Source organism: Saccoglossus kowalevskii, chromosome 8 (assembly GCF_978046115.1).
Source record: "Saccoglossus kowalevskii chromosome 8, keSacKowa6.1, whole genome shotgun sequence".
Taxonomy (NCBI): domain Eukaryota; kingdom Metazoa; phylum Hemichordata; class Enteropneusta; family Harrimaniidae; genus Saccoglossus; species Saccoglossus kowalevskii.
In genome coordinates, this window is record NC_140648.1 from 19624316 (window position 1) to 19635486 (window position 11171).

Sequence of the window (11171 nt, forward strand, 5' to 3'; positions counted from 1 at the left end):
CAGTTAACATCATAGAATCAACATCGTGGATATTTGCACATTGGGATACGGCCGAAAACATGATGTTGTGAAGAAACTCTTGGTCGTTAGAAAAAATACGTCGATACACCCATATATTTATACATATACACCAAAATAAACCAATAGTAACTGTGGTATAAGCCTATTTTCACGACGGGCCAATTAAAGAGTTTCATTCTGCCAATTTGCCAATTGTGACTCATACGATATTGAATAATACTATGCTGTGACTAATTTTTAATGAATTCATTTAAGTAGTTATAATCACGATATAATGTATATGTAACGCAGCGACTGGCAGTGTTTCTGGTATAATATTCCAATTCAAATTAGTGCCACTTGGCGTATATTAGGCAAAATTAAACTTAACTAGCCAGAAGTAATTTTGATGTCCCCACGGTCACCAGGGACGAAATATATGAACAGTAAAACAATAAATAAATAAAAATAAATGAAAATTCACGATGACGATAACAACATCGATTCGTATAGAATTATAGCACTTAAGCTAACATGTTCAGTTAGTGTGCACCATTAGCATGCGAATGATTCACAGTCAGTGAATTCGGATTCTCAAAATGTCTATCACAACTGTGGCGACTCCTTCACACTTTTCGTTAAAAGATTTGCAACGTTGTTCTTCTGTAGGGTTGGGCACAACTTGAAGATAACTATTTGTCAGTATGTTATACTGAACTATTGGAAATTGAAGAGAAAGTTGGGTTAAAGGATATACGGGAAGTTGAAAAACTCTGTTTCATCTGTAAAAACAGGTAAAGATAACGTATTTTGCTGTGTTTGGTCTTGTAGTGAAATGTAGCCGAGCATTTCCATGGGTTCTTTACACTTGTTCTGTATATCCGCTATAACGGAAAACGACAATTCATTCCGCCACGCTGTAACTCTTTCGGTGGAATTCCTAGTCGTGGATAAGTCGCCACCTTGCTCTGTCTGTGTGTTTTCATACACCCACTTCTCGACGTCTTCGTCCATCGGCATCCCCGAAAAGTTGTAAATATCCCTCGTTGCCTCTAGAGGGCGGAGTGCCAAGTCCTCGTAACGGACTAAAAAGTATTTCCCTTTCAACCATTGCGGAAGCGTCGTTATCAGGTCTAAATTATGCTGCAAGTCTTTGCACAAGTCTGTCACCTCATCCCACGGAACTCGTTTTCTTTTGAAGTCATGATTAGAGAAAAATGAGTTCTCCCTGGAATTTATAATTGCTCTCGGGTCTCGAACGAGGTGGATTATTTTAAAATTTAAATTCGGGTCCTCGGCTAGTGTTCGAAGAGTATCGAGTTTGTAAAAACGGATTTCTTTTACTGCTACGTGGCGCTTGTTCCTGCACGCCTTTGTCAAATCGAATAATTTACGATCAGTTCTACTCTTTCCAGTTCTTTTGTACACCCTCACATCCTTACATTTCAACGTATTTGATAATTTAGCAATTGCCTCGTTTTCGAATTGGTTGTTATCGAGCTCACCGCGAAGCACGGCGAATGTAAGCGGACGAATAGGCTCAAAGGAGTAAAAAACATCCTGGTTACGATTAAACAGCTCACCGAGAAAAGAAGATCCCGATCTTTGACTTGCCATGATTAGCACCTGACTTCCTCTGCTCGGTTCGTTTGATGTGGAATTAATTATATTTCGGAACAAGTTAGGTATAACTTTATGGCCCCTCTCAGACAACCATTCCTCCAACTGACTAACTTCACCGTGTCCAGAGCTCTCCTTTCCATGGTCATCTGAAATAGAGATCGAAAATTTAATTCGACAAAGTTACATACGAATTAAATAAATATGGTTACATCTGATTTAGATAAAATGTTGTTTTATTTATAACAAGTTGAACAGAAAAGAAAAATCACCACAAGTGAAACAATAGTAATGCTTCACAATGACTGTATCTTGCATGGTTCTACTTAGTATTTTTTGCGTACACAACACATTGCAAACCACTCAAGTTGCTACAAACACGTGATGTTTAATGGAGCAGTATTATTGGTGGATGAGCGATATATCTCAAATGACCGACACGCAGGACATATCGTGGTGACATTTGGTTGCTGAGACTACCAATGCATTCCCCGTCACGTGCATATATGTAAATTACACTCACCATGTAATACGACAGTGATCTGCAATTTATTTACAGTATAAAGCCCACCTTTGTGGTTTGATATTTAAGCAAACCACGAAGGCAAGATACACAAGCGTGACGCCGATTTATCATTTTAATTGGTGGTCTGAAAAACACTGTATAACAATAAAACCTTATCCCAAATTCTAGTATCACATTGGTTCGGACATTGAGTTACGAAACCACCCAGTTCCAAAAATAGGCAAGCCCACGGCAAATTTAGAACACGAATGTTAATTAATTAACTAAACTTCGAGTTATGGGCAACATAATTTTTTTTTGTTTTTTGTTTAACGTTCAAATTTATTAACTCAAATTAAATTAACAGTTAATTGAACTTAGAGTTGTTTTTATTGTTTTAACATCTACATACTGAAATTCATTATTTGCCACGCGGTAAGCTTGTTTGTTTCAGCTTTTAGCTTTAGTCGCTGGGTGCAACAACAACAAAATCTACGATACTCGTAGCTCGGACGGTCGGTTAATTTAATGTTTTTGTAACTCGATAATCATAACTCGTTGCCCCACCCGTAACTCAAACAATTCATCATCTCATCGGTTCATATTGCATATAGGTTAACCCTGTAGTTCAACAACGATCTGCCTATGGAGTTTAAAAAAAAATATTCTGAAAAATGAACAAAAAATCTAGTTAATAGTTTGACAAATAAATACAAGGTTTGGGAATGCAAATGCACAGTAGCTGTTCCAATGTAAGGTGTGCATGTATACAAATACAGCTGCCTTATAAGAAACCTTGAAACGAGATGATACGGATAAGTTAGTTATTGGAATGACCTGTTGAATAGTAGACGACAAAAATCACTAGCACTATTTTAATAAAATGCAGTACAAAGGGTCAATTGACCAAGACGAAATGCGCATGCGCCATCTTCGTCGTGAAGAACGGATATTCATATATTCATTCGTGGGGACAAATTACAAACCGGATTTATATTATTCTCCTTCATAATTTGTAGTTATTGTTACTTCACTAACATGTTCTCAAATGGACAGACACATTGCTACAACTTTGTACATTAATTGCGAGACCTGCCTACTATTATAGTATTATACAGATCACGGAAGTAAACAAGATCGAACAGCAACACAGGTGCTGTCTTGTTCACAGTCCCTTTGAGAACTACGAGAACGAGAACGCCGGGGCATAAATCAAACTGAACCAGGGGAGGTATTAAACTGTATCATTACCTGACACGTATATATATATATATGTATACTCACCAGAGTGTGGATTAAAAACGTCATTTCGCCGTGAGAAAACCAGCACAGTCACAGCAACAGATGTAAGCGAAATGACCAAGAAAAGACGCTGTCTGAGACACAGGCGTTTTATATGCCTTGAGCCGCCGCCGCCCATGCCACTGTGCGATGTGATCAGCTGTCGAATGTTTGATAACTTGGGATGAACACCATGACACGGGTGACACTGCAAGTAAATCAAATAAGTATGGTCAGGGTACTGTCGTGCGCATGGTCGGAGATCAAGATACGTGATGAAAGACTTTCACCTCAAGTTGTAGGACGGTTCCATTATGTTTCGGGGGTCGGTGGTGTAACCCTAATAGAACCAAATCCTTAAAACTGCATTGGGCTGGTACAATTGGGATTAAACAACAGGTAGTGGTGTATACATGCATACCATACGTCTTTGTGAATCTCGGAATTAGCGTCATGACGAGGTTGTCCTGTTCGGGCGTCCGTGCATAGAGCTGCCCTGTAATATTGTCTACCTCGCCAAAAATAGTGGTCTAGACTTGAGTAACACACACAAGCGAGTTACAGACATCGAGTTACGAAAACATCAAGTTACAAAAATGTCCATATTTTAAATGACCACACCCATATTTTAGAAACCACGCCCACTTCTGAGAAGCCACGCCCAAATTTTAACGTGATGTTCAATTAGCAGTTAACAGAACTTCGAGTTACGGGCAACATGAGTTTTTGTTGAACGTTCACGTTTAGTAACTCGAAATTTCATTTATAGTTTATCGAACATTTGAGTTATATATATTCATGTCGTCCGTAACTCTACGTTCTGTTAACTGTAATTGATTATTGAGTTACAAATTGTGCGTGGTTTCTCAAAAGTGGGCGTGGTTTTTAAAATATGGGCGATGTTTTCGTAACTCAATATTCCGTAACTCAACGATTCAGCATCCCGACGCCAAATGGCTTTGCAAATAAATCTTGATAAAAAAAATCATCATTCCCTCATACCACGCAATCGAAGCTATTTCCAATCGATACTATGTTTATTGAACTCTCACCAGGAAACACTTTATGTAGGAAGAGATGGAATTCCATGGGTGTGCCCAAGTGAACTTAAAGATAAAATATGTATTGTATTGTTTAACATTGTTGTTCGTTACTGAGTACTGTAGACCAAATCGGATTACGACATATCATAAAATAAAAATGTTGCCACACAACAATATTCGTCACGAAAAAAAACACTAATACGCACCATACAGTGGTTGTTATCGTACGTGCCAAAACAACCATTGCACGTTTTATTGTTTCATCGAACAGATACTCGTGTGTGCTACAAAACAGAATTTTCAGGTGATGGGAAATCATATTCTGATGCATATTCAAATACAGTATCAAACAATATTAAAAATTACATATTCTCGTCCATATTGCATCTTTAAAACTATCCTGAGGTTTTATGCCTTGCAAACTCTGGTTAACGGTTCGTAAATGTTGGGAAGATCTAGTCTTATGATTGTGGGTTTGTTTATTATCTACATTGAGCGAGGATATATTCCCTGGCATTTGAAAGTACATTGCTTTGTACATGCGAGTAGCTTGGTGTAATTACCTTCAGTTATTTAAAGATGGCCAATTTAATTTATTGAATACTTTAGTCCTATAGTTGTTCTCATGACCCTAAGAATAAGACCTGCACAATTCATAAAAATGCGTAGTCTTGCGAGATGAAAAGTATCTGCCTGTTCTAATAATTATATTATATTATTTATATTACAACACAGTTCTATGACATAAGCTGGTGACATGATGTCTGTCCAAATCGTCGACATCGTTTTGATCTGTACTCGTCTATCAACGAAGATTATGTTTTTTTGTAAGATTATACTATATTCTAGATGACAAACACAACCAAACACAGATGACGATTTAAACTACATTGCTCTGACTATGTGCGTGACCTCATTTTGACATCACAGAAGCGCGGTGTATAGGAATGATGTATCACAATAATCAAAAATGAGTAAAGTAAAACATATATGTCAAGAGGAGTGATGTATGCGGGCATAATCTCCATATTTTCTCAGTATACTGATTGGTAAGTTCTTGCACAGGTGTTCAATATGTGTGTGGCTCTGTCTGTAATATTAAATTATTTTTCACTTTTATTTTGACTATTTGCCAAGACTACCAATCACTCCATAAATTCCGTTCTTGATACATTAAGACTGAGTCTATCATTTACAAAATACTTCTAGTGTGGGAGGTGTCTACGTAATCATACATATTCAATTCAACGTAATTAGTAACGGCATTGGCATATCACCAACGTAAATTAGAAATAGAGGACTGAAAATGGACCACAACAGTGGCGGACTTAGAAAAACACCCTTTAATCGAGACATGTTGGACCCGACTTGAATGATTTGCACCATTGCAATGCCGCGGTGCGATGCTAAGCTGTATAGCACATAGTTTCAGTTTTACTGAGCGCATTTGCGGAGGTCTGTCCGTCTGTTTGCTTGCACTATTAAAGCTTGTTCCACGGATCACTCCATTCAAATATGATTCAGGTCGGGCAAGCCGTATTGCATGTGTTAGGAATATTATATACATCTTCTACTTTAACTCCAAAAACTATGCAAATAATTTGTTCCAATAATTACACAAATTGAATTATGTGTGACCTCCAACAACAACAACAACCTCAAACCAACAGCAGTTCGTGGTAAACACAGTCACAAAACACCCATTAATCAGGTTAACTTTTTTGATATATAAATTTCGAATTCAAAATAAAATATGGTTGATTCAAACTTTGAAATGTGCTGACTAGCGTGTTGGCGCTTTAAAAAAAAGCTCAGGGGACTGAGGTTTTTGAAGGTGGTACTTGTAATATTAGAGATTTTAAGGGGTGGTACCCGAGAAAATGGTCATTAGTATAAGGGGATTTAAAGATTGAATACATGGACCAATTTCTCATAGACCGACTCTGTTGGTACAAAGACAAAACATAATCCATACACATGTGTTTCAACTAATAATCAAAAATTTTTCAGGTGTACCTGGTCCGGTTTTCAAACAAAATATGTGTTGCCTTTACTCGTGATTTTCACGATTTCATTCAAAATGGATGTGTCCTACTCATCATACACACAAACCGGTTTTGTTTAAACTTTGTAAAACGGACTGGCAAAGTGGTGCTTATATTTTTTGAGATAGATAGTTATTTCCGCTGATATCTGAATGCAGTTCATTCACAACCAGTCCTACATATATGGCCAGAACACGTTTCATATTGAATAAAACGTATTCTTCAGTGATACACCCATTAATCAGGTTAACTTTTTTGATATATAAATTTCGAATTCAAAATAAAATATGGTTGATTCAAACTTTGAAATGTGCTGACTAGCGTGTTGGCGCTTTAAAAAAAGCTCAGGGGACTGAGGTTTTTGAAGGTGGTACTTGTAATATTAGAGATTTTAAGGGGTGGTACCCGAGAAAATGGTCATTAGTATAAGGGGATTTAAAGATTGAATACATGGACCAATTTCTCATAGACCGACTCTGTTGGTACAAAGACAAAACATAATCCATACACATGTGTTTCAACTAATAATCAAAAATTTTTCAGGTGTACCTGGTCCGGTTTTCAAACAAAATATGTGTTGCCTTTACTCGTGATTTTCACGATTTCATTCAAAATGGATGTGTCCTACTCATCATACACACAAACCGGTTTTGTTTAAACTTTGTAAAACGGACTGGCAAAGTGGTGCTTATATTTTTTGAGATAGATAGTTATTTCCGCTGATATCTGAATGCAGTTCATTCACAACCAGTCCTACATATATGGCCAGAACACGTTTCATATTGAATAAAACGTATTCTTCAGTGATACAAGACAAACATGTCTACTGTTATTTAGTTATTTATAATATCTAAGACTTTTTATGTCTAGTCCGTTCTTGGTAAAGACCAGCAGTATTAACAGGGATATTTCTCATATATAATCAGCTGAACTTGATGCTGGTCGATTTCGTGTAACGACCAACTCTGATGATTTGAAGTCGACCATAAATTCTGGTATTTATTTAATAACCTCAAATTATCAAATCTGCTACACACTACTCATACGATGCGCCGTCGCCTTAAAATACTGTTATTATTGCACAAGTTATTATTGCGCTCGAAGATAGGAGTTTTAGATAAAATATTGCACCATATGGAAACGTCGCTGTTATTAAGCGACTCAAGTAAAAATGAAGGGATTATTTTAGATGTCTACCGTGACTGTTTCAAATTACAGTTCATCTATACAAAGAAATAAATAATAAAATCACATACTGTATATAAAGGGAAATATTCACCGGATTAAATATTCACCAGGTTTCATCTTGCAGGCATATTCACCAGGTTTTTATTTCACTGGATTGTGAAGGAAACGATACATTCTGATCCTAATTTTGAAAATTTAATGGGTTTTAATTCAGCATTAGCTGTCAGTACAATAAGTGAACATAAAAGCCGGAGAACAACGTAGCATATGCAGAAGCTAGCTTATAATAACGGTAATTACACCGTGTACATTTAGTTACCGACATTCTCTCAGTGGTATTACATGTAACAACGTGTTTAGTTATTACCATTATTAAAATGTGGGAGAACAATGAATAGCTCTCAAAATAAAAGAACAATGGAAGGTTAAAACCGTCGGTATATTTCATCATGGTATATATTTAATATTACAGATAGGAACTATTTTATCTCTAACGAACTTGCATGGCATTGCGAGTACTACCCCAATCGTCACTGCTATCTGTTGATGAATTGATGAAAGTGACCTTGTCTGGCGGAATCATAATACCATGTGCAAGCATGCCAAACAAATCTGAGCGGAGGCGGGGGCTGTGAACAATGGATATTTTATCAATTTTGGCACATCTCGATATGTCACCCTTATCCACTGACAGGATTTCGAAATCTCATCCTCCTATCAGGGGGAAATCTTCTCCACGGGGTTCTCCACACTTGTCAGGGGGGAATCTCGTCTCGTCTCTATATCTCGTCCCCTTGAGGTACGGGATCGGGAAAGTCACTTTAACTTTACAGTCAAATAAGACACACACAACGAAATACGTTTCAACTCTCGTCTTAGTCGATCAGTCGAGCACTCTATAAGACACAGCGCCCTGGGGAAAAAATCCCCAAGACTCTCTTAGACTGCGTCAACACTCGCCCCAAGGCTCTCCAGGACTGGACCACGACTGCGTCTATCGTGGAGTACTCGTCAAGACCAACTCAAACTCTCTTTATTCATTTTCAAAACTCTAACCAATTACAAAGCAGTAAAAAGACTCTAGGGCGTAACCTTCAATCATAAAGCCAATCACACTAAGTACTGAATACGTCATATCTTTTGAATAATCGTTCACTACATTAATAACTATGAATATAAACTGTCAGAATCGCGACGGTTATCTGGTAATTAGTTCCAAATCACTGAGCCAAGTTCCGTCCAAAACTTCAAATAGGCCTGAACGATGACAGACATAACACAGCAATTCAGCTAATAATCAGCTAATTAAGTCGGTCAACAGATACGCAAAAACAAATTCATGACACTCCCATAGTGGCAAGTGTAAACGCGGCATAAACACAAATACGCGATATCGGACGTCTGGTGCTGGAGCTAAAAATGATTTAGCTCCATGATCTGAGAGACGCTATACTGGTCATAACTAGAACTTCATCGCCGTGTATAAATATAAGTTACTGTAGTGTATCATTTTTGCACCTGTTAACTTGACATATAAGATACATAACAGAGTCGAAGGGCATTATAAATACAGTTGTCATCATACCATGGCACAAACCTTTTTAGTACAATCAGACAAAGGAAATGCTTCAAGAAAATTAAATTCGGAATTCGAAAGCAAATATAGTCTTTTTCCTGAAAAGCATATTTCAAAAAAAAAAGGATTATATCATCAAAACGCAATATTTCTGCAAACCACGCTTCAGATGTCACATTGCGTGATGGCGCCGTAACACGTGGATTCGTGTCGTGTTACAATATAATCGAATAACATGATTTTCCTATTTGTTTCCAAATATGACTTTAAACCCATACCAGTGAAAAATTATATATAATTACGTTATGGAAAAAAAAAACAACGGACAATGTCAGAAATGTTACACGGTTTACCGATTCATAATTTCAATCGAAGTCCAATATGTTATGCTTTTTTTTTTATCTCAATTCACAGCACGTCTGTCAGAAACCGTAATCCGTTTACCGATGAATCGAAGGTTCCATATGGTAACTCTGTTTGGCAATTGACACCAGAATTGAAAAGCTAGTTTACCGATTAGGCCACATGTTGTATAATAAATTGTAATATGTTGCATTGCATTTCATTTCAATTTTGACTGCAGCCCGGGCTAACTGTAGCATGAAAAACTAAAATTTAAATAAGAAGATGTATGGGACGAATATCTATGATATAACATGTGATGTTCAAGGCATCGAAAATACCTATTATATGAGCCATATGTTCAACAGGTATACATATTAATGAATAACAACAACATATTGAAAACACTTTCATTGAATCGAAGCTAGACCACATGAAATAAACATTGCATTAAAATATTATTTTAGTAAATATATTTTTTTTTATCTAATCAATTATTGGTAATAATTTAAATGACGATTTATACTGTAAATATATAACCGGGTACAGAATAAAGACTTACACACAAAAGACGGAAATATTTCGTAACAATACTAGTACATATCTGGCCGACTTTATGGCTTTAGCAGTGCAGTGAGAACAACATCAAGAGAGTCCCTGAACGGCGACCGTATTCGCCGGTTATTCTGATATACTTGTCCAACTGCCGACGTTACAGGTGTGTGTGTGTGGGGGGGGGGCTAAATGCGTCAACATTGTACAGTCAATGATAGCTAATCACACGTGCCTCACGTAGCAGGCCTTACTAATTGATACATGTTGGACCAAAATACTACTAGTATACGAGAAAACAATGAAACGATGTCGTGTATTTTGATGCCGTGGGTTTGTTATCCACCATAGTGTTGGCCATATACTATATGGCGACAGCAGGATGTTAACGTAACGTGGTATCTAGCTCATTTTATAGTTGAATAATAATAAGGGGTCAACCATTTAAAATTATAGGAGGGTGGCTTGAAAATTTGTTTTAAAAATGCAAGCTAGACACTGAGGGAACAAACAAAACATGCAAGATGTTCAGACAATCAATACAAAATAAAAATGGACAGATGAGACATCGCGAAAATATAATTACACTGGACTTCGTGCCACCCCCTAGAGTTCAAATGGTTGACACCTGACAGGGGCCCCGCTACTGATATTGTCAAGGACTAGAAAAACAACCATGTTTTTGACCGACTATGACGTGTGACCGGCATTTACCATAATTATAAAGGTGGATGCATACTAGATTAAGACAATGGAGTCATCTGTGAGAGAACGTGTACTATTTTGTCGTTCGTGTACACGGGTGCTTCGCGTACGATATCAGTTTTTAATACTCACCTATAGACGTGGATGTAGGTTCTCCGCCTCGTTGTGAACTCAGCAATAATTTACGTCGCTTCTACGGCACTGATTATAGGACAACACCCATTTTATCAGCGTTTCCCATACATCTCATCGAGCCGCGAATGGAAGTTGTATACATGTATTGTTCCCACGACGACATGCGCTTTGGAGGGCCC

At 37.3% G+C, this 11171-nt stretch overlaps 1 protein-coding gene across 1 annotated transcript; it reads right to left on the minus strand.

Moving 5' to 3' along the window:
• Positions 1-622: 622 nt before the first annotated feature.
• LOC100369364 (carbohydrate sulfotransferase 1-like) lies at positions 623-11145 on the minus strand. The gene is made up of 3 exons (XM_085502943.1): positions 10990-11145; positions 3410-3614; positions 623-1769 (listed from the first exon to the last, which is right to left on the minus strand). Exons 2-3 carry the CDS (start codon positions 3543-3545, stop codon positions 745-747), a joined length of 1161 nt encoding a protein of 386 aa, XP_085359069.1. The 5' UTR covers positions 3546-3614; positions 10990-11145; the 3' UTR covers positions 623-744.
• Between the last annotated feature and the right edge of the window lie 26 nt (positions 11146-11171).

What these genes read in the sequence shown, in the direction of transcription:
- LOC100369364 (XM_085502943.1), bottom strand. Translation starts at nt 3,545, where the DNA reads ATGGGCGGCGGCGGCTCAAGGCATATAAAACGCCTGTGTCTCAGACAG. An exon ending in CGTTTTTAATCCACACTCTG is followed by an intron (nt 1,770 to 3,409) that starts GTGAGTATACAT and finishes TCTCTATTTCAG; the next exon opens with ATGACCATGGAAAGGAGAGC.